The 24,117-nt window shown below is 43.2% G+C and overlaps 4 protein-coding genes across 4 annotated transcripts; 3 read left to right on the top strand and 1 right to left on the bottom strand.

The window, feature by feature from the left end:
* Nucleotides 1–8,787: 8,787 nt before the first annotated feature.
* LOC306930232 (histone H2B 1/2-like) lies at nucleotides 8,788–9,174 on the top strand (the record flags this gene model as incomplete). Its single annotated transcript, XM_079511078.1, has 1 exon — nucleotides 8,788–9,174. The coding sequence occupies one exon, from the start codon at nucleotides 8,788–8,790 to the stop codon at nucleotides 9,172–9,174; it is 387 nt and encodes a 128-aa protein (XP_079367204.1).
* A 564-nt stretch (nucleotides 9,175–9,738) lies between these two features.
* Nucleotides 9,739–10,202, bottom strand: LOC306924514 (histone H2A-like). Its single transcript, XM_079503055.1, has one exon. It carries the CDS (start codon nucleotides 10,176–10,178, stop codon nucleotides 9,795–9,797), a length of 384 nt encoding a protein of 127 aa, XP_079359181.1. The 5' UTR covers nucleotides 10,179–10,202; the 3' UTR covers nucleotides 9,739–9,794.
* A 308-nt stretch (nucleotides 10,203–10,510) lies between these two features.
* On the top strand, nucleotides 10,511–13,966 carry LOC306923600 (histone H3.2-like). The gene is made up of 2 exons (XM_079501785.1): nucleotides 10,511–10,627; nucleotides 13,465–13,966. The coding sequence occupies exon 2, from the start codon at nucleotides 13,473–13,475 to the stop codon at nucleotides 13,881–13,883; it is 411 nt and encodes a 136-aa protein (XP_079357911.1). The 5' UTR covers nucleotides 10,511–10,627; nucleotides 13,465–13,472; the 3' UTR covers nucleotides 13,884–13,966.
* Nucleotides 13,967–18,444: 4,478 nt separating this feature from the next.
* Nucleotides 18,445–19,065, top strand: LOC306930176 (histone H1-like; the record flags this gene model as incomplete). Its single annotated transcript, XM_079510997.1, has 1 exon — nucleotides 18,445–19,065. The coding sequence occupies one exon, from the start codon at nucleotides 18,445–18,447 to the stop codon at nucleotides 19,063–19,065; it is 621 nt and encodes a 206-aa protein (XP_079367123.1).
* Nucleotides 19,066–24,117: the final 5,052 nt, after the last annotated feature.

The raw sequence follows: 24,117 nt of genomic DNA, 5'->3' as shown, positions 1-24,117 counted from the left end.
AAAATAAAACACGGACCGTAGTTCGTTTCCTGCCCGATTTATACTTTGTCGCACGACGGAGTTCGTGCGACGACAATAAGCACCGATGGATCTGCGAGCTCGGCCAGTCGTTCCCGCTCGGAGCGTGCTTTGGCTCCGTCGCCTGAGCAAAGTGTGTTAGTTTGTTTTTGTCCGACAACAACGTGATACATGAATAAATATGGGTGGTGAATGATTGATGATTATGAACATATTGTACATACTAGACACTTTGGGTGTGTTTGTTGTGTTATATAGAGTCTGGAACTACACCTCCTGAATGCTAAATAGAGTCTGGAACTACAGCTCCTGAATGCTATATAGAGTCTGGAACTACAGCTCCTGAATGCTATATAGAGTCTGGAACTACAGCTCCTGAATGCTATATAGAGTCTGGAACTACAGCTCCTGCATGCTATATAGAGTCTGGAACTACAGCTCCTGAATGCTATATAGAGTCTGGAACTACAGCTCCTGAATGCTATATAGAGTCTGGAACTACAGCTCCTGAATGCTATATAGAGTCTGGAACTACACCTCCTGAATGCTATATAGAGTCTGGAACTACACCTCCCGAAATACGGACACGGAAGATGACATATCTGTTTGTCAGTCATTTCTGTCCACGGAAATATCTTTTAAAATGTCTTCACATTTTCTTTGTTTGTTTTAATTTCCATTGCTGCTAAGCAGCAAAGCTATGTATGCTTGGATGACTCTTGACTTATGTTTGGATAACTTTGTGCAAAACGGGCGCAAAATGGGCGTCACATTCGCTTTCTCAAGATCAGAGCTTCCGTTGGCGTCCATGGCTGCATGACCGGGAGCATTCGAAATGGTGGGAGGCGACAATCTGGAAACCTTGTATAGCCTAATTTCATTGTGTACGTGTTTTTATACGAAAACCCCTGTTTTATATATTTATTTTTGGTCACGTGAGGCCACGATTTGACACACCAACGGACCGACGTGCGAAAACAGCCGTCGGACATGCGCTGCTCCCGTGCTTGCGGTTATGGTTAGGTTAGGGTTTGAGGTATAGCGTACGTTGTCGGACCAATAGTATGTCGAAACTAAAGCCTGTACCCGCTTGGCTGGCACTCCCGCTATAGATTAGAGTTGCAAAGAAACAAACATTCCCATGTTGAGAGTGGGTTAAGTCTGTCTGTGTGTGTGTGTGTGTGTGTTTTTTGTAAACACGGAACCGACATGACGTGTTAACAACTACAAAATAATAACTTACATTGGATCTGGGGGGGGGGGGGGGGGGGTTGCGCCCAGAGACAGAGACGCTACACACATGCACTTCTTCCTAAAGGGCTACCGGTGGATGTGGGGACATTGAATCGGTGGAATGTGGGGACATTGAATCAGACAATGAGCGGAACATTGAATGGGACACTGGATGCTGACACTGGATGGGACATTGAATCGGACATCTTATACACTGCCCCCCCCCCCCCATGAACTGAGAACCAAAGTGTCAGTCGTGTGATATAAACAATGACAAAAAAAAGCAACGATGTAATTTAATTTCCATTTGTCCATTTTAATGGAGCACGCTCTCTTCCTGTGTGTCTGTCTGTGATCTCACTGTCATGATATACTGGCAACACGTTGTCTGGAGTTCTACACATGTCGTCGTTGAAAGCAATATACTGTACCCTGATACCGTGTGTGTGTGCGTGCGTGCGTGCGTGCGTGCGTGTGTGCGTGCGTGCACTGTATGCACTATGGTGTGGTTTCTCAGAGGAATGGGACATCTTTTTTGGGGAGGAATCCTGGAAACGTACTTTGACCTGAGAGAGAGATTGATGTCTTCTATGCGTATATAAAAAGAAAAATAGGGACTGTGGCTCTTCGTATAAAAAAAAAAGACCAGAAACCTGGGATATGAGGACATCAGGGCTCTTTTTATTGTGTCCGACTCCAAGCCATTGACGTCACCGCCAAGCTACACACACACACACACACACACACACACACCCCAAAGGCCCATTATTATTTTTGTATTCTGCATTTGAGCATTTAGCCTCTCACACCCAAAACGTGGATGTATTGATGTCCGTTGGTACCATTAGGAGAGATGTAAACAGGCAAACGTTGATCCAATTAACAATTCTTCTATATATTTCTCTGATATTGTGTAGACTCATGCAGATGTTTAACAATATGTTTAACTCATTTGACAGTGTTCAAGAGTTAAAGATCTATTAAGGGTCCATTTGGTTACAGACTCTCCCATCATTTAGCCGGGGACCAACTGGAACCCCCCCAAGGACCACTGGTGGTCCCCGGACCACTGGTTGACAACCACTGACCTCTGGAATTCAAAAGCTTTTTTTGTTTTTTTCTTAATGGCAGATCTACAAGCTCACAACGTGGTGCTTCCCGCCACGTTGATAGATCGTAGATCGGATATTTTCACTAGGCCTATACTTCTCAAACATTACGTTTTCTAATTTCTTTGATTTTTCTTTGATTTCGCCATGAAATTACTGCGGGGAGAAAATAAATAAATCATTGAATTGAACAATTTAGCTTTTTGGGAAAAAAAAGGTTTTTGAAATAATTCTAAACCAAATGTATAGGAAACAAAAAATATAAAATAAAATGAAAGGACCCATGGAATGTGTCCGCGACCCACACAGGGGTGCCGAACCAGTGCTTGGGAACCAGTGAACCTTAAATTGAACGTATTTGTCAATGCTGGCTTTTTGTTCTACACCTTTTTTGTTACAAAAAAATGTCCTGGAGCTTTTATGTACGTGCACACATTCTGTACAACATTGCACACACACTCACACTCACACACACACACCCTTGATCAATCGTAACACTATAATACTCAAGCACAAAAAGGGCACAAAATGTTTAAAAAACGACACGCACGCATGAATGCACGCTGACTGACACACACGCACATGCACATGCACACACACACACCAATGTGGGGACGGTGGTGGGACAACCCCATCAGGGACCACCCATCCCCATCAGGGACCACCCATCCCCACACACCCTGTGAATAGAAATGCATGATGGGAGAATAAAAAATATATTATAATAATAATAATAATGTGCAGCACGCGTCTCTTCGATGTTAACTTGCCAATGTTTTTTTTTTTTTAGTTTTCCTTTCTTGTTTGTTTTTTTTAACTCCAATGTATTGATAACAAAATAATAATAATGTAAATTTTTATTTTTTGAAAAGGCTTGTGACCACATCACGTGTAAGTATAATTATGAATGTATACAGCGTGTGCACACGGAATAATAATGATGATAATAATAATATTAACGCATGAGAGATTTAATTTTGTACCGACGATGGCTTTTCTTAACATGATGTGTGGACGGTCCCTTCAGCCATGACTCCTTCACCTGTACGAGGGTGCAGTGGAACGGGAATGGAACGCAGCCTGACAGCAGGCTGCATGGTTGATCTGCTTCCTATTAATAAAAAAGGGACATTTGTGTCACTAAACTCTTTCTCTCTCTCTGTGTGTGTGTGTGTGTGTGTGTGTGTGTGTGTGTGTGTGTGTGTGTGTGTGTGTGTGTGTGTGTGTGTGTGTGTGTGTGTGTGTGTGTGTGTGTGTGTGTGTGTGTGTGTGTGTGTGTGTGTGTGTGTGTGTGTGTGTGTGTGTGTGTGTGTGTGTGTGTGTGTGTGTGTGTGTGTGTGTGTGTGTGTGTGTGTGTGTGTGTGTGGCTCGCTCCATTAACTCTTTGAGCGTTTCAAGGATTTCTATATAGTAGGTAGACTTCTCTATGGCATAATCCCGTTTTTGAATGATTTATTGAAAATTCTCTGTTGTGAATGTGTGACAACGAAAGACCTTCAGAGAAAGCTTGACTTGTCTGCTTCCAGGAAAAAAATGAACTGAGTTGATGAAATGTTTAGTTTTTGTGTTGGAAGCCATTTAAAAGAGCCTGCATTTACACTGGGTAGTGTTTCTAGGACAACAAAAAAAGTTATGCCCGGTTGAAGTTTTATTTTCTAAATAACTTTTTTTCTGCTGGGCGTACATAGCCATGCAATATCTCATTTTAAAGAGTGAGTTGTCTAGTTCAATTAAAATAAAATAAAAAGTTTCTCACATGTACCACTGTAGATATTTTGCCATCTATAAATAGCATGGTCAGTCATGATCAATCTGACCTATCCAGCTAAACGTCCCCATATCTCTGAATTGGAACATCATATAAACTCAATTCTTTTTTGGGGTAAAATTTGACATTCTAACGCACATTTTGATATATACCATGTTTACATAGTCTTACCAGTACCTTGTCTATTCATGCATGTATCTCAAAAACCTATTATGAAGAAACACAGTTTTGATAAAAAACACATCCAAGGACATTGTTTTGACTTGGTGCCCATGAAATGTATCAAAATATAGACTTGAATGTATACTGTATTATAAAAAAGAAATTGAGTTATTACCATCTACCGTTACAGAGTAAATCACAGTTGAAACTCGCTTAGTCATATACAATAAACCTCACAATAGTGAACAAAATAGCCATGACAGGTCTAACTCATTGTAAAAGCGTCTTTTATTTTTTATGACTACTAACATAATAAAATTATAATAAATATTACAGAAAATAAATAGGCCTACATACAAAACAGTTGTCCCCAAACTACCCAGTGTCCCCAAACCACTGCATTCCAGTTGTTCTTGACGGTGTGTGTGTGTGTAGGCTAAATAATAATAATAAATGAATGAATCCGGTTCAGTGTCGGAGAACTCCATCGCAGTCTTGACTCTTCGTCTTCATCATCATCCTCCTCCTCATCTGATGTCAGTTCTAAATATATAAAAAATAAACATTTAGCTGTTGTCAGTGCACGCTACTATTACATGGTGTTTGTAGCTGGCTGCTAGTATCACGATAAAATAATAGGCGACGTTAGAATGACACCAATGAGTGCTCGCAGGTATAATATCCAGCACCATCGCGTCGCCACATTCCACTGGCTGTTGGCTAGTTGCTAGCAAACACTGCAGAAATGGTACTGGCTATTGGCGGGTGGGGGGACGTAGGCTATCTGACATGGTTGCTATGTTCACCCTGTTCACCCGGGTGTGATTCCTACAACTGGCTTTGTTTGTGCAGAAAAAATGAGCATGGTTGCTATGTTCACCCTGTTCACCCGGGTGTGATTTCATTACGTCAGACATGATTTCATTACGTCATACAGACCTTACACCACTCAGTTCACACGGGTGTGATTGTATACAATACAATGAATGCGATTATCATGCAAGCTCATAACTCATGGACAAAATAAATCTACAAGCTCACAACGCGTCGCGCATGTGACCTGTTTGAGCTTGTAGAGCTGGCTGCTAGTATCACGATAAAATAATAGGCGACGTTAGAATGACACCAATGAGTGCTCGCGGGTATAATATCCAGCACCATCGCGTCGCCACATTCCACTGGCTGTTACATACAATACAATGAATGCGATTATCATACAAGCTCATATAACTCATGGACAAAAGAAATCTACAAGCTCACAACGCGTCGCGCATGTGACCTGTTTGAGCTTGTAGATCCTCATGTTTGTTCTCCGTCTTTGTAGACAGTAAAAGGTGCTGGCTAATGGCTGGAGGGGGGGTTAGTGTCGGTCGGTGCAGTACAAATGTATCGTAGCAGGCATGCAGCCATGCACGCATGGCAGTACAATTATTTTATATTGTAGCGTGCCATATAGGCGATCTGATCTGAAGAGTAATGTTCGCTCCTTTTATTTACTGTCTACAAATACGGAGAACAAACATGCATCGTTTACTGAAGCAACGCGTGGTTATGTGCGACGCGTTGTGAGCTTGTAGATTTCTTTTGTCCATGATTTCTGATCACTATAGAAGGGCATTTTCTACAATAAGATTACCTCAAAACATTCCGGGTTGATCGTCTTCTTTCAATGGTTTCCCGGTATAGCTCATCGGACGACGATGAGGAGACAATGAGTGGTAGTGGCCGGTCCCCGCTCCGGTTCTAAGCCCAGCCACCGGTCCCAGCGACCGGGCTGGTGGGGACTGGAGAAGGCGACTGGGACGTGTATGGATCAATACTACTACCACAAAACTCGCTCAAATAAATATTACTGCTTTCAACTTTTTCTGATAGAAAATCGCTCGGGCGAGACGTCAAACGGGCTGAACACTGAAAACTATGAAAACTCCCTCCGCCCCCACTGTTTACTGGGGTGTGGGATCAGCTTCCAATGGCAAAGCGTACACGTGTGTCACGTGACACGGGTTTTCTGGGAAATGTAGTTGATATTTATGCTCAATACTATATACAGAGGTGCGGACCGAATTAATCAATTGGTATTAATAAAAAAAGAGAACTACGGAAAATCACGTACAAGTCAGACAGAACTAATGCATAACTCCACGTGTTTTCCAGTAAAAATCTGTCTAAGGGTTAATGACATAAGTCCCATAATTTTGCGCGACAACGTATGATTCAACACGTGCTCTCTAAACGCATAACAGAATGTACACTGCACACGTCACCATGCAAACGTCTCGTGTGATTGCCTGTACGGCTTTAAGTCTATGGGAAAACACGCGACGCGTCCATGCGTTGTGCACGCGTGCGCACCTGACGTACGCAGAGGTCATAGTTTTGGCATTATGGAGCTCTCTGTTTTGTTACTCACCCACGCGCGTGTGACTTTGTGCAATTACAAGACATTCCGCCTCAAGACCAGCACATATAGCATTTTAATATCCTGTATGTAAGTACCAGCTCAGTGGCCTTGTGGTTAGAGTGTCCGCCCTGAGACTGGGAGGTCGGGGTTCAATCCCCGGCGGGTCATACCAAAGACTAAAAATGGGACCCAGTGCCTCCCTGCTTGACACTCAGCATCAAGGGTTGGATTGGGGGTAAGTCCCTGCGACATACTAGTGTCATGTCCAGGGGGTGTACTTGTACATCAAGCTGGCTCACGCTACAGAAACAGGAGATAGGCTCCTGCCCTATGGGCCTCATGGCTCGGCAAGGCTACTTTACTTATGTATGATACATGATTCATTATCTCTGTATTAAAGAATACATGTTTAACCATTACATTGGACTTCCCCAACATTACTTTTCCGACTCAATACGTGGCCATATCTCAATGGATTCAAGAAATTCAAGTTTCTCTTAATTCTTAATTATTAAAGGTAATATAGACAAGTTTTCAGCCAAAATGTAAAATATATATAAATATATTTTTGGCCTTTTTTCCCTCTATCTTCCCCTGTATTATGATGCTGAGGTGTTCTCCTGCAACAGCACACACTCCCTTTGCCCCCCTCTGGCTGAATGCACTGTTTATATCCACTACAGTTTACTAGACGGGACGTCGGGGGGGGTATTTAAACTTTTAGCCAATTGCAGCGCGAGGCTGTGACGGTGTGTTCAACCCAGCAGTATTATAATGAAAACGCAATGCGATTTCATTGCAATGTATAATATTATCCCCATATCTTAGTTTCATCAACATTGTTCATGTGAAATAGTATGTTTATGATTTAATATGTAAGCCTATATTGAAATTACCGTATGAGAATCGCTATGTATAGTATAGGCATGGTTGGGTGGTGTGAAAACACCAGCAGCCAGCGCCCCTAAGAACTCGGAGGATCCTAGAAGTCACAGAACGTCGGACCCCGACCCCCCCCATAAAATCTCCTGGTTACATCAATATGATCGTTCATGTGGAGTGGGTTGTATGTGCTTATTTGTTGAAATGGTGGAAGTGAGTATTAGTATCATGTCGCGGTTTATCACCGCCGCGGCGACTGCCTGCCCCGCCAGGCTTGAAGCATGCATTCAACCCGTGCTTGCCAACGGTGACAGCCGTCGCGGATCATCATAGCGATTTTTATTCATTGCAATGAATAACGTGGACAGAGTAGTTCACATGAACGATGCTGTAGTAGTGGCTGGGGCATTTGAGGGGCAATATATGTTTTATATGCACGATTACAAATAAAAGAGAATTGAATTGAGAGCCAGTGAGTCTCCTCCTCCCCTACTTCCTCATTTGCGGGACTCGTCGTGTGATATTGCGATTATGCTACAGTTACCCTTAAAACAACATGTCAACTCAATGTCATGTAACTAAGATATCGATAGAAATTCATAATTTTTTAATGTCATATTTAGCCATACGAGTGCAATGAATTCCTGTTCTGTTCTCTGGCTATAATAGAAGTGTCTATTTGTACGTATCTAAATCTTTTGATGAATTGAACAAGGTGGACGCTCTAGCAAACAAGTGTAATGCTGTATTGGGTCGTCCACTCACAGTTAACAGTCTTTGTATTGAGTTGTGCTTGAAATGTACTCTTAATACATACTTCAATCAATCAATCAAACAAACAAACACAGCTTTAGGTCTGCTTGAAGTCACTCATCACAGCAATGGTACGAAGTGGTTATGGGCCAGCAAACAGTAGTGGACTGACTACTAGATTATATAAATGCATTGAGAGTTAAGAACGTGGGTTATAATTGTATTTAGACCTAGTAGTTATGCTTGAAATGTACTGTAATTCTGCAAAATGTTAATACATACTTCAATCAATCAATACAGAAACAAAGACAGTGTGAGTCTCCTCCCCTGTGGGTCACATAAGAAGAGGCCAATCATGTGCTGGGAGTCGCACACCTAATTTGCATAGGCTTGCTATAAATACTGGTGCAACGCCGAAAACATTTCACTTCTTCACTTCAATCCACTGAGAAAGAAACATGCCTGAAGTAGCAAAGCCAGTAGCAAAGCCAGCGCCCAAGAAGGGTTCCAAGAAAGCCGTCACTAAGACCGCTGCGAAGGGCGGCAAGAAGCGCAGAAAGTCCAGGAAAGAGAGCTACGCCATTTACATCTACAAGGTCCTGAAGCAGGTCCACCCCGACACCGGTGTCTCTTCCAAGGCCATGGGCATCATGAACTCCTTCGTCAACGATATCTTTGAGCGCATCGCCGGTGAAGCCTCCAAACTGGCTCACTACAACAAGCGCTCCACCATCTCATCCCGGGAGATTCAGACCGCCGTCCGCCTGCTGCTCCCCGGTGAGCTGGCTAAGCACGCCGTGTCTGAAGGCACCAAGGCTGTGACCAAGTACACCAGCTCCAAGTAAACTGTTATGTCTGCTCTAAACACAACGGTCCTTTTAAGGACCACCCATCTTTTCTAAGAAAGGGTTTATCCAAATATTCTAAGCAAATGGCCATTACAGACTGTCTGCTAATCCCGTTAGTCCAGGTCAGTCTTCTGACGCTAATCTCAACAATGCTAAAACTAGGCATGTAACTTTTTAAATGAAGTACTGTGCAATTCATAGGCAACAAAATAATGTTTGGTATACTATAAATGTCAACATTTGTATGACCTTTAGTCAATATGTACATTTCATATTTGTTCCAGTACACTAGCAGTCATGTAAAATGAACACCATGAACAATCACAGACCTTATTAAAATGTCTATGGGTTATTGTGGGTGTCAGACTCAGAACCACTGCAAGCATGGTATGTATAGTCTAATTAATTCATAACCTCACAATGTTGAGGGACAATAGAAAACACATTAGTATAATATTCACTACTTTACTAACTAGGGGAAGTAACTAAGAAGTTAAAAAGCGTAATTAATGCACTTATTGTGCGTTACGGATATTGGAAAAGACTCTTAATATAGAAAGAGTGGGTGGCTCTTAAAAGAGCCTTTGTGGGGTTTATTCAGTCGAAATGAAGCAGGTTTATTTCTTGGCGGCTTTCTCGGTCTTCTTGGGCAGCAGAACAGCCTGGATGTTGGGCAGCACACCGCCCTGAGCGATGGTCACTCCACCCAGCAGTTTGTTGAGCTCCTCGTCGTTGCGGACGGCCAGCTGGAGGTGACGGGGGATGATACGACTCTTCTTGTTGTCACGGGCAGCGTTTCCAGCCAACTCCAGGATCTCAGCGGTCAGATACTCGAGGACAGCCGCCAGATAGACCGGGGCGCCGGCACCGACTCTCTGGGCATAGTTGCCTTTACGCAGCAGCCTGTGGACACGACCCACGGGGAACTGGAGCCCGGCACGGGATGAGCGGGTCTTAGCCTTCGCCCTGGCCTTTCCTCCGGTTTTCCCTCGTCCGCTCATTTTGTAGGTTTATTTGTACAGTAATAACAGCTCGAAGAAATGTGGTGAAAGAGAGGCGTGCGATATCTTTTATATGTTCAGTTTAGTAAAGTATAGTGTGGGGTTGTGCGCCCCACCAATCATAGAGACGGATGAGAGCGCGGGCTGAGTGTGTATGAGTTTCCCACCAATCACTGCTAGTGGTGTGATCGTTTCCTCCCATTCTAAACTCTGACTCCTCCCAAAGAGGGAGGTTCTTGGCCACACATCTTCAACAACACAGAAAGCGGTGTGCTGCTGCCTTCTCAGAGCTAGTGAGATAAAATGCAGCAGTTTGCTCCCTTTTTGCTACAAGTTACATGTCAGTACAACTGCTTTACAGAGAGAGAAATGTCAAGAACCAAGCAGACCACATGTAAATAAGATGAAGAAACCTCAGCTGACTGACTGCCTAAGACTATCTTATTCTTGTAAGTAAGCATAATTATACGCCATTTTATGTACATAATACATTTAGTGTCACAGCATGGATTTCAGTGCCTGCATATAATATTCAAGTGCAAGACACGTTTTAGTTCTAGTCCACAATCATCACTTCTGTGCTAAAAGCACATAGGCCTATGTGTCCAAAGTTTGACCACATAATCCACATTAATATATTGTATGTGAATATGAGTGTTAATTATGCATTAAGACAAGAGATAACCACTTATTTTACACACATACATCCCTGTGTTTTGTTGTCCCAACAAGTAGAAATGTTTAGTGACAAAAGGAAAATCAACCAGGTGCTCCATGGAGATGCAAAGTGTAGTGGCATTTCTTCCTCAGCCCTAGTGGGAATGTGTGTGTGTGGCAGGCATTGCTTCCTCGGCCTAGTGGGAATGTGTGTGTGTGGCAGGCATTGCTTCCTCGACCTTGTGTGTGTGTGTGTGCGTGTGCGTGTGCGTGTGCGTGTGCGCGTGTTTCCTCGGCCTAGTGGGAATGTGTGTGTTTCCTCGGCCTAGTGGGAATGTGTGTGTGTGTGTGTGTGTGTTTCCTCGGCCTAGTGGGAGTGTGTGTGTGTGTGTGTTTCCTCGGCCTAGTGGGAATGTGTGTGTGTGTGTGCTTCCTCGGCCTAGTGGGAATGTGTGTGTGTGTGCTTCCTCGGCCTAGTGGGAATGTGTGTGTGTGTGTGTGTGTGTGTGCTTCCTCGGCCTAGTGGGAATGTGTGTGTGTGTGTGTGCTTCCTCGGCCTAGTGGGAATGTGTGTGTGTGTGTGTGTGTGTGTGTGTGCTTCCTCGGCCTAGTGGGAATGTGTGTGTGTGTGTGTGTGTGTGTGTTTGCTTCCTCGGCCTAGTGGGAATGTGTGTGTGTTTGCTTCCTCGGCCTAGTGGGAATGTGTGTGTGTTTGCTTCCTCGGCCTAGTGGGAATGTGTGTGTGTTTGCTTCCTCGGCCTAGTGGGAATGTGTGTGTGTTTGCTTCCTCGGCCTAGTGGGAATGTGTGTGTTTGCTTCCTCGGCCTAGTGGGAATGTGTGTGTGTGTGTGTGTGTGTGTGTGTGTGTGTGTAGTGGCATTGCTTCCTCGGCCTAGTGGGAATGTGTGTGTGTGTGTGTGTGTGTAGTGGCATTGCTTCCTCGGCCTAGTGGGAATGTGTGTGTGTGTGTAGTGGCATTGCTTCCTCGGCCTAGTGGGAATGTGTGTGTGTGTGTAGTGGCATTGCTTCCTCGGCCTAGTGGGAATGTGTGTGTGTGTAGTGGCATTGCTTCCTCGGCCTAGTGGGAATGTGTGTGTAGTGGCATTGCTTCCTCGGCCTAGTGGGAATGTGTGTGTGTGTGTGTGTGTGTAGTGGCATTGCTTCCTCGGCCTAGTGGGAATGTGTGTGTGTAGTGGCATTGCTTCCTCGGCCTAGTGTGTGTGTGTGTGTGTGTGTGTGTAGTGGCATTGCTTCCTCGGCCTAGTGTGTGTGTGTGTGTGTGTGTAGTGGCATTGCTTCCTCGGCTTAGTGTGTGTGTGTGTGTGTGTGTGTGTGTGTGTGTAGTGGCATTTCTTCCTCAGCCTACTGACTGACTGACTATGGAGAGCATGTGTACCGATTTGCATGACATTTGGATCAAATCTGAAGGAGTAATATTAGAAAATGTGTTTTACATATGTTGACCTACTGGTGGTGCTATAAAGGGCAGATGTGAAAATGTCCAGGCCTCTAGGGAGTGTGCATACAACGTTTTACACAGATCCATGCTGTTAGAAATGAAAACACTAATCTGCCAGTTATAGCGCCACCATGAGGCTGAGTTGAAAATGTTCCAGTGGTATTTCTTCCTTGGCCTAGTGGGAATGTGCATGCACAATTTCACTGAAATCACAAGATGTGTTCATGATTTGTGGCATTTTGTTTGAAACGGAGCACTCCTGTGAACTTTGGAAGCCAATATTAGCCAATCAGGATGGAGTCTGAAAAATCTGAAAGACCAGTTTTGTTGACTGGCTCTAGAGAGACTGTGTACCAATTTGCGTAATGTTTGGACAAAATCTGTAGGTGTACTGTCCAAAAAAATGTTTTGCACAAAGCGGCCTCGTGGTGGCGCTATAAGCGGCCAATGTGAAAACCTTGGGGCAGATGTTCAGCTGTGGCATTCAGGGAGTGTGTGTGCAGAGTATGGCTGTGATCAAGCCAACGGTGCTGGAGATTAGCTGTCCACTGAGGGACACACACACACAAACACATGGACGGACTGAGTGCAAAACATACTCTCTCCCCATGCCTTCGGCCTGGTGGAGACAATAAAACATTATCTCCACCAGGCCGAAGGCATGGGGAGAGAGTATGTTTTATTATGTAAAGTAGGTTCTGGTGCTTCGAAGATCAATGGGACTGGAATACTAAAGAGAGGGCAGTGATCCGAGCACTCAAAATGTTAAAAATTAGGAGAGGGTGGATGAATATACTTACTTTATTTATAACCTTTATGAATAAAGTACATCTTTTTTTTTTATCCACCCTCTCATTTTTAACCTTTTGAGTGCTCGGATCGCCGCCCTCTCTTGTAGAAATGTTTGTTTATTTGCCCCGTGTCATAGAGCAATGTATGTATATTCTTTTTTCAGTTTGCTGCAAACTAGTATATATTAGCTATTACAGCAGCCCCAGTCAGATTGACGTGTGTAAGAGTTCCCCTCCAATCGGTGCCAGTGATTCATGGTACCTCCCCAAACAAGGAGGTTCCTGACCACTGACCAATCAGAGGACGACGGCGTCTCCGAGGCGCTAATAAAAGGCACCAGTTTGCTCTGCTTAGCTATTCTATTCTCAACTTCTTTAGAAGAGACCATGGCAAGAACCAAGCAGACAGCTCGCAAGTCCACCGGCGGCAAAGCGCCCAGGAAGCAGCTCGCCACCAAGGCAGCTCGTAAGAGCGCGCCGGCGACCGGTGGAGTGAAGAAGCCTCACCGTTACCGTCCCGGTACAGTGGCTCTGAGGGAGATCCGTCGTTACCAGAAATCCACCGAGCTGCTGATCCGCAAGCTGCCCTTCCAGCGCCTGGTGAGGGAGATCGCCCAGGACTTCAAGACCGACCTGCGCTTCCAGAGCTCTGCCGTCATGGCTCTCCAGGAGTCGGCCGAGGCTTATCTGGTCGGTCTGTTTGAAGACACCAACCTGTGCGCTATCCACGCCAAGAGGGTGACCATCATGCCCAAAGACATCCAGCTGGCCCGTCGTATCCGTGGAGAACGTGCTTAAACTCATCTGTCACTGTCACAACCCCAAAACGGCTCTTTTCAGAGCCACACAATGTGTTATTTAAAGAGCTATTACCCTTTGATATTGACTACTTACGCACTTTAAACTGACTTCACAATGAGCCAAAAACTACTGAAGTGATTGCATTTGGTAATGTGTCGTTCAAGAGTCTGCCATGTGTTGCAGTATCTTCCTTACACACTCAATTTCAGTGTGCAATACATTTGCAAAATATGCTGTAAATTGATCATGTAGTTCTACATGTAGAGACCGTTAATAGTGCGTGAATAATTCAGCTCCACCCTGTGGGGGAGGGAGGCATTGTTCCATTGGTCCTCATTCACAAAGGAGAAATACACCGCAGTGTAACGTATGCGTAAACAGATACTAAATATCATCGTATTTCTCTGTTCGATCACGCTGCGATTTGCTCCCGTCTTATTCAGGGAAGCTGGTGTAATCACTTCATTTGTGCGGATCGCAGAGTGTAGCCTTTGCGCATTTTTCCCAAGCGATTCGCCTGGTGTCGCCTGGTTAGAACGCCCATCCCACACCATATAAGGCAACAGGAAATATCGAAATACGTCATCATAGCCTGCAACAGCCGCGATGAGCTTGTAGAGCAGTTAATTTTGACAGGCGGGTCTCTGCACGGACAGATCTTAAAGCAAACAGCGCAAGTTATATGTATATAATTATAAACGAAACTTGCCAACTTGGCACGCATTGCTTCACTCCTTGTTAAATGTCAGAACGTTAATAAGTTAACTGATGTTACAGTTACTTTCACATAATGAGAAAGAAGTTCATTTGTACTGTTCACCACACGACCAAATGCTATATTAAAACTCGGCAATGATAAAAGGCCCTATTGATTAGTCTACTGCGGTGATTGATTCCCTGCAATCCCGTCGGATTTGGAAAGCAAATATATGGACATGCATGGACACAGGACATATTTTCTTTCTTTTTTTTCTTGTGGGATTAATTCGTTTTTGGACTAAAGGCTATAGTGTGTGAGAACGTGTACGTCACCAAGAGGGGGGCGGCGTCTGAAAAGCTTGGGACAGCCCTCTCGTGGGCATTCAATTCTAGCCCACATCACTCAGAATAGAGTGACGGTGGTATGTATTTGTAAATATTAAGCTCGTTCTTGGCGACAACATAGTGAACCAACACCAGGATGGATAGAAAGAACGTCGGGCCCAAATACATTACAAGGACAAGGAAAATGTTGTGAACAAACACGGCTGTGCTTAGATACTTTGTTGAACATTATGTCTCTGCGCCCGTGCGCCGATCCAAGCCATTCTACGTCTTTTTGTAAACTCGTCAATCTGGGTTCCTTGATGCTGTCTCCATGCTGGAAAGCTGAACATCTAATTCCGTTTTCTGGCTCATTTCCTCGACGTGACCTGCTGTGGCACTTATTTACTGAGCAAGTCTGCACCATTGTGAGGTCAGTTTAAAAAAAGAACGTATACAAGCACACGGATAGTCGCTCAATGTAAACAAACCAGACAAGCCAGCAAGTATGGCGGCCGCTACCACGTGACACATATGTTGACGCCCCCTCCAGGAGATTTTGGTACACCCTATAGGCTATTTCATCTGATCCAACTACGTTGTATGTTTCCTCAGCTGCAGGTTAGAGTTGGCTATTCTGTGTGGCGTCCGCATGTGATCAATATACATTATTATAAATTAATACCACGACGCAAATGGAGGCAGATAGGTGCTTGCAGCAAAGGCATTTAGGCCTACGTGAAACTTTAATTGGCTGAGTCTTTGTCAACATGCTGATCAGCGAGTTACAGTGGCAATAATAATCATCATCAACAGCCTTTCTTGTCTGTCTGTCCGTCATGTTTGTGAACAAGCGCGAGTGGAGGTGAGCTGGCTTAAAACTATGATATGACCGACTTTCAAACACGCTGATGCCATTCATTCAAATAGGCTAATGTGGTCTTCTATTTTTTTATATAGGGCTAATTCCCCCCCCCCCCCCCCCACACACACACACACACACACATTGCAATAGGCCTATACTGCAGGCATTACTACACTAAACAACGTTGGATTCGTACAGTGCAGAATGCAGATAAGTGTATGTTCTTATTGTAATTGTAAGTTTGTTTTTTCATGCAGCCGAGCCGATCTACAAGCTCACAACGCGTTGCACTGAGAGTAGAAAGCTGTCAAGTGAGCAGCAATCGCGCATGCTAGAAATATCCTAATACATAAATAAAAAGGTGTCGGGCTCGGGGCAGTTTCTGTATGGGACTCTAGGCTAACTTGCCTCTAGAATGCATGCATATAGGCATACAAGTGATACTTGGCTTTTATATAAGCTATCTTTTTTTTATGTGCTGACCAATGTTTTGGACACATCCCTACATATTTTATCTGAGATTTGGGGACTTTTAATTGATTCAGCATGAAGACTAAAGCCTTCTGAATAAATCTACGCAAGCAGTACACGACCCTCTGAGCTGGCGCAGCTTTTAGCGGAGTTTCCGACCAAACAATGTCACCGTCAAGTTCACGTTCATGTTCATGAATTCCCACGGAATGTGGGAATCCACGTAAATGCCTGTCCGCTCACGCTCTGCTCACGTAACGTCACTTTATGAGCGTAAACGCCGTTGTGAATGAGGACCATTGTGTTTAACCCAACAGGATGCTTCACTGTTCACACCAAAACCAGCAGTTATTCATATTCCTGGAATGAGACACTTCTGTACTAATCACGCTTAGAAAGTTTTAGCATACATATAATGAACATTTCTATCAGTGTTGGCTTTTCAAAGTTGAGGTGGGGGTTGAGCATGTTTCTAGTGTTTTTGGGGGAATGTTCAAAGTTGTGTTAAATGTGCATTTATTTTCAATTTGGCTAACACATGTGCACAGTACAATTCTCAGTGTTCAACCATCAATACCACAATAAAACAACACAATACAAATACTGTATATCATTGGAGTGGCATTGTGTGAAGGCTATAATAAGTCAATAAAACTGCGTGCTCCTTACTATTAAGGAAACATATTTGTGAAATGACAGTAGAATACTGAATACAATGCAAACAGAAATCACACCCGTGTGAAGTGAGGGGCGCTCTTATCATCATACTTAATTTTACATAATCTCATTCAGACCAATCACAATTCATGTCCTCGTCTTCAATGTTTGTGTTAACACAAACACTCAGAACTGATCATTCATTGTCACTGGCATCTCATGTTTGTCTGTGACTGTGATCTTGTAGATTTGCTTGCTATTCTCTAATTGGAAAAAGTGGTTTGTGCTATTAATCAGCATTGCTAGGGGTAAAAAATACATCCTGACCCAGAGAATCACAACCTTTTAGATGTACTCCTTTTAGTTTTATGTTGAACTGACACAATACTGGAGAATGAAAACAGTTTGATTCTAGCACATCACTGCATTAATCAATGTTAACTTGAGTCCTGTGTGAGGCTCCATAACCATAACCAAGCTTGTCTCAAAGTCACCTCACCTAAATATGCACTGCCACCTCTGTCATGAATTCATCCATTACTACTATAATGTTTGATATCACTGTTGAGAACGGGTTACATATAAGTAGTTAATTATTGGCCCCATTGATCATGAAACTTAGCTGAATAAATATTGAAAGTGTGGGTGGCTCTGAAAAGAATACATATGAAGTAGTGTCCATAAAATACATTTTCATGTGTTCCAGAATGTGACACTACAACAAATACTTTTGTATTAATACAAAAGTATAGTCTACTGTGCACGCCAGTTTAAGTAAAATAATTAATGCCAATATACAGCAACATTTGTCTGCTCACATCATCACATCATTGTTATATTAGTGGTAATGCATGGAAGGAGTGTATCAGTGAAAGTGTAGCCTATTTGTGCCACAACCAAATACATAATGTACCTTGATTGAAGATGAAAACAAATGTCGTTTTCTGTATTTTGATAGCAATACGTTTTTGAGTGTTACAACCTCTGTCATTGGAAGTTGGTATCAACTCCACCATGCTGTTGTCAACTGGAGTGTGTTTACTTGTGTCAGAAAACCTTCTGTTTATAGAAAAACAGAAGACAAAACAAAAGTATAGTTTATGTTATTGCGTCGCCATACATGTCTGCTAAGACGAGTTTTAGTATCATTGTTAATTTATCATAGTTTAAATTGTTTTATAAGACAAATGATAGAGGAACGCTGTTGTTGGACTGTGGAAGGGTGGTGATTTTATCATATAACTTAAAAACTAGAGTGCCGTTTTCATCTCAGATGTATTAATGTCAAAAAGGAGCATGTGTGTTAACTGGTCAGCTCTTTGTTGCAATAAATAATATACTCCGTAGATAGTTATATGATGTTTTAATCGAGGAGAAAACACAAAAGTGTCACATTAAGATACTACACAGTAGAGCTGCTGTGTGTGTTGAGTCTACATGGTTCTCATGTGGTGTTTAAGTCCAGCCCCTTCAGAGCGTTCAGCATCATTCTGTGAGAGTTTACTTTAGAGAAGGAACATCAACCTACTATCCGAGAGAATAATGGCAGAAGTCGCTCCAGCACCAGCTCCGGCCAAGGCCGCCAAGAAGAAGGCAGCTCCCCGAACCAAGAAGACCGGCCCCAGCGTCGCTGAGCTGGTCGTCGAGGCCGTGTCCGCCTCCAAGGAGCGGAGCGGTGTGTCTCTGGCTGCGGTCAAGAAGGCTCTGGCTGCCGGTGGCTACGATGTGGAGAAGAACAAGGCCCGCGTGAAGACCGCCGTCAAGAGCCTGGTTACTAAAGGCACCCTGGTCCAGCTCAAAGGCACCGGCGCGTCTGGCTCTTTCAAGATTAACAAGACCGAAGCGGTGAAGGTGAAGAAGCCTGCTGCTAAGAAAGCAGTCAAAGCAAAGAAACCTGCTGCAGCCAAGAAACCCGTAGCGGCTAAGAAGCCCACGAAGGCGGTAGCAAAGAAGCCCGCAGCCGCCAAGAAATCACCCAAGAAAGCCAAGAAGCCTGCCGCCAAGAAAGTAGTAGCTAAAAGCCCGAAGAAGGCCGCCAAGAGCCCCAAAAAAGTGGCCAAGAAGCCCGCAGCAGCCAAGAAGCCCGCAGCAGCCAAGAAATCTCCAGCCAAGAAGGTTGCCAAACCCAAGGCAGCAAAGAAGGCAGCGCCCAAAAAGAAGTAAACCGTATGCTCCATATGTATACCCAAAAAAAGGCTCTTTTAAGAGCCAACCACATTGTTTTATAAGAGTATCCGATTCCTATCCTCACTATAATGGTGATCATGTGAGCACCAGGCAGTTTATACATGTGTATTATAAATCAAACACCACGAATTTATAAAGCCAGTTCTAATCCAGCATTTTCTCTCACACATAATATTGCTAAAGTCAGTTTCCATCCATCATTTTCGTTCAAATCAACATTAAATAGTGGACATAGAATGACATATAGTTCCAAATCATAAAGGCCTACATTATCGAGACTACAGCATGGGGAAATAAGCCATGAAGTCATGGAATGTTATTTATGCCTTCCAAGGGTTTTTACAGAGGTATACATATAAATTATTGTATCAGTCTCTTGCATTATAATAATAATATTTAATATTGAATAATATTACACATTTATGTAGTGCTTTTCTGAGTAGTGAGTACCCAAATACACTTTACACATGAGGGGCAAGAAGAAGTATGTAAAATCAACTTTATTAGGGAGTGAAAAAGAAGAAGAATAATGCCAAGGAATAAAACCAATAAAAACAGTGAAAGCAATATTGGAATGTCAAAAAAATTTACACAAATTAACAGAAATTATATGATTATAGAGTTGAATAGCAACATTACTGTAAAAACAAATGGATGATGTGACCAAGGGGGAGGAGTATGTGTGTTTGTGGGGGTGGGGCGGTGCACATCGGCAACGCCCACGCAGCTCTCTATGTGCCTGTCCTCCCTTACGTCCTCAGAACACACATAAAAAGGCAAGGCCCTGAGCTCTCAAATCATTCACTTCTTGAACTACTGCTAAAGCAACGATGTCTGGAAGAGGATAACGTGTAACTTGTGGAAATTCAATAAAATACTTTAAAATGCAAGGGAGGTGTTTAAACAGATACGAACTGAACTAAAAAGACAAAGAACTCTGGACTCAAACAAAAATAAACTGACACCATGGCACTTATTAACATTGTGAAAAAGAAGAAAGAAAAAAAAAGGAAAAGAAACCCTTTTGTATTGAAATGCATTGATCGATGTTTGTACTTTGATGTAATATACATGTATACACTCACTGTAAAAAACCCTGATAATTTTCAATAAAGTATATATAAAAAGCAAGGGAGGAAAAGGAGGCGCCAAGCGCCATCGCAAGGTGCTTCGTGATAACATACAGGGATTCACCAAGCCCGCTATCCGCCGTCTGGCTCGCCGTGGCGGAGTGAAGCGTATCTCCGGTCTGATCTACGAGGAGACCCGCGGTGTCCTCAAGGTGTTCCTGGAGAACGTGATCCGTGACGCCGTCACCTACACCGAGCACGCCAAGAGAAAGACTGTGACCGCCATGGATGTTGTCTATGCTCTGAAGAGACAGGGACGCACTCTGTACGGATTCGGAGGTTAATGATGCTGACTTTATCTACCAACAACCCAAAGGCTCTTTTAAGAGCCGCCCATATTTTCTATAAAGAGTTTATTCAGACTATTATATTTTAAATACTATATATATAGCAACTATTTATAAAATTAACTTTTAACTGTGTATATATGGTGATTTCGTGTGTGACAGTACAGTAGAGGGACCCCCACACGGTCACTCATTTCTCAACCGTTTCGGACCCGGGGCGGCTCGCCGGAATCGGGCCGGCACCCTGAGTGCGTTCCTGTGGGTCTGGAACTCTCCCCCCCCCCCCCCCCCCTTTGGGGGATTGGGTTGACTATTATTATTTCACTGACGTGCTTTATATTGTGTTTATGATATGCTATTGTGACAGTTGTGCATTACATTGTATATAGATTTGGCATACCTGATATTGTAATCTGTATATTATTCAACTGTTGGGTCATTGCTTACGGGTGCATGCTATAGAGGGTATGTCCATGCATAAAGTCAATGGCAAATCGAGTGGCAAAGTGAGTTTAACATTGTTTAACGATGTTTAATGCAACAAGAAAGGACTTTTCTGTTTGTATGTATGGGCTGTCAAGGCCAGAAAGTTTTTTTTTGTCACTCAGTAGGCCTTCCTGCATAACTTTCGGGTTTGATGATGATGTCATGCGCATACCCTCTATTATTCTCTGTGCACATCACTGACCTGTAAAGGACCGCTGTCCCTTTCCCTTCCATTTTAGATTCGATTTGTGTTATTTTGTGAAATAACCACTTCTCCCCATTTTAAGTAGTACCTCAAACACTTCCTTTATCAATTTTGATACGCAAATCATTGTATGTACAACTATTGTTAAGCTTGTACCATCCTTTTGTATCCTGTCCAATCTATTTATTTAGATTGAGCAGTTTTTGTACAGTGAAATCAGAGCAGAACAAGCAGCCTGCAGAGCCAACTCAGTTCAACTTTCCACATATCGAGAGATGAAGTGCTTAACCCCCTTATGGCTATTGACGTAATTGACGTAATGAATCAATAAATCCCTTATGGCTACTGACGTAATTGACGTAATCGTTTAATTCCCTATAATCGGGAGCTTAATGTAGCAAAATGTAGCATTTTTTGGCTAATTTGGCTAACGTCCGATGTAATCTTCCTAAAACCGGCCGGAATCCGTGTGCGTGATCGCGCATGCATCGCTGCGTAAAATGCGATGTTTTGGGCTTGATTAGAGCTTAATTTGACTTAGTTATGAAAAATTTGACGATAGCTTAGCATTCCGGACATCTGATAGTGTTGCACAGTAGCAAAGATACTACCGGATATTTTGATCGCAAACCGGAAGTCGTCATCGCTCACTCGCTCTATTTGGTCAGAATCGGCATAATGGTGACTGTTAGCCTAGAGTCCCATACAGAAACTGCCCATGCAAGCCTCTAGTTTTTAAGTTATATGATAAAATCACCACCCTTCCACAGTCCAACAACAGCGTTCCTCTATCATTTGTATTTTTATTTATTTATTAGGATATTTCTAGCATGCGCGATTGCGCTGTTCACTTGACAGCTTTCTACTCGCAGTGCAACGCGCTGTGAGCTTGTAGATCGGCTCTCGCGGACTCGCTGCATGTTAAAAAACAAACTCACAATTATAATAAGAACATACACTTATCTGCATTCTGCACTGTACGAATCCAACGTTGTTTAGTGTAGTAATGCCTGCAGTAGACCTATTGAAATTGTTTTGTTACGGAGCTCCTTTGAGTCAGTCTGACTGTCGGTGTGTGTGTGTGTGTGTGTGTGTGTGTGGGGGGGGGGGGGGGACAGCAGCAGCATGCTGCCGCTGAACAGTCCAATCTGGGTGAAATTCACATTAGAAAATTAATATAGCCCGGCCCGGACAGAACAGATGATTTCTATAGTTCACAGACATGCCGGTCTGACAGACAGACAGCAGTCACGAGGGCTAATTAGCCCTAAAAAAAAATAGAAGTCCACATTATTGCATCAGCGCGTGCAATTCGGCCAGTCATAGTTTTAAGCCAGTGCACCTTAATTAATTATAATATGGGGAATTTATAGCTAGGCTGTAGGCTACTACATTGATCTCATCATGAGATCAATCAAGTTTGGTGCCAAATATCCCGCGAATCCTTTTAATATGACGACATCATGAAATGAACCTGCACTTAGGCTGACAAAGAGGATCTGACAAAGAGGAGGCTACCTATGCCTACGTGTCCATGATCAGAACAAATCCATTCTCCACATGGCATTCAGACAGATGACAGTGAGATGATATTAATCTATTCCCCGCATGAATCAATGCAGCTCTGATAAAAAAAAGTATCGGATATCTATTTTACCTCTGCAGGCGAGTGTGCAATTGTTCTTTTTTTTTATATATATAACCCTGCAGTGCATTCATCATAAGGGCTTTTATCATTGCAGAGTTGTAATATAGCATTTGGTCGTGTGGTGAACAGTAGGCCTACAAATAAACTTCTTTCTCATTATGTGAAAGTAACTGTAACATCAGTTAACTTATTAACGTTCTGACATTTAACAATGAGTGAAGCAATGCGTGCCAAGTTGGCAATTTTCGTTTATAATTATATACATATAACTCGCGCTGTTAGCTTGAAGATCTGTCCGTGCAGAGACCCGCCTGTCAAAATGAACTGCTCTACAAGCTCATCGCGGCTGTTGTATATCATTTAAAGCTCTGTGCAGGCTATGATGACGTATTTCGATATTTCCTGTTGCCTTATATGGTGTGGGATGGGCGTGGATGTTCCTTCTAACAAGGCGACACCAGGTGAATCGCTTGGGAAAAATGCGGAAAGGATACACTCTGCGATCCGCACAAATGAAGTGATTACACCAGCTTCCCTGAATAAGACGGGAGCAAATCGCAGCGTGATCGGACAGAGAAATATGATGATATTTAGTATCTGTTTACGCATACGTTACACTCTGGCGTATTTCTCCTTTGTGAATGAGGACCAATGATTCACGGAATAAAGAACATGCTAATTAATATAGTTTCTGGTTCCTGGTTTCAGCAGAAGGTTTCTGTCAGGTGGGACCAGAGGACATGATGAGACCCACTCAGCTGATCATCATCTTACTTTGGAATGCTCAGAATATTTAACTGGAGAACAATTCATTGGTCCTCATTCACAAAGGAGAAATACGCCATAGTGTAACGGAAGCGTAAAGGTCATGCGTATAGATAGCGGAAAATCCGTCCGATCACGCTACGGTTAAGTCCCGTGTTATTCAAGGGAACCAGGTGTAATCACTTAATTTGTGCGTATCGCCGAGTGTATCCTTTCCGCATTTTTCCAAGCGATTCGCCTGGTGTCGCCTGGTTTGATGGAACATCCACGACCATATAAGGCAACAGGAAATATCGAAATACGTCATCATAGACTGCACAGAGGATTCCCAAGTTTTAAATGATATACAACAGCCGCGATGAGCTTGTAGAGCAGTTAATTTTGACAGGCGGGTCTCTGCACGGACAGATCTTCAAGCAAACAGCGCAAGTTATATGTATATAATTATAAACGAAACTTGCCAACTTGGCACGCATTGCTTCACTCCTTGCTAAATGTCAGAACGTT

Source organism: Electrona antarctica (assembly GCF_951216825.1).
Source record: "Electrona antarctica genome assembly, chromosome: 1".
Taxonomy (NCBI): Eukaryota; Metazoa; Chordata; class Actinopteri; order Myctophiformes; family Myctophidae; genus Electrona; species Electrona antarctica.
This window is presented reverse-complemented; position numbering and strand designations above follow the sequence as displayed.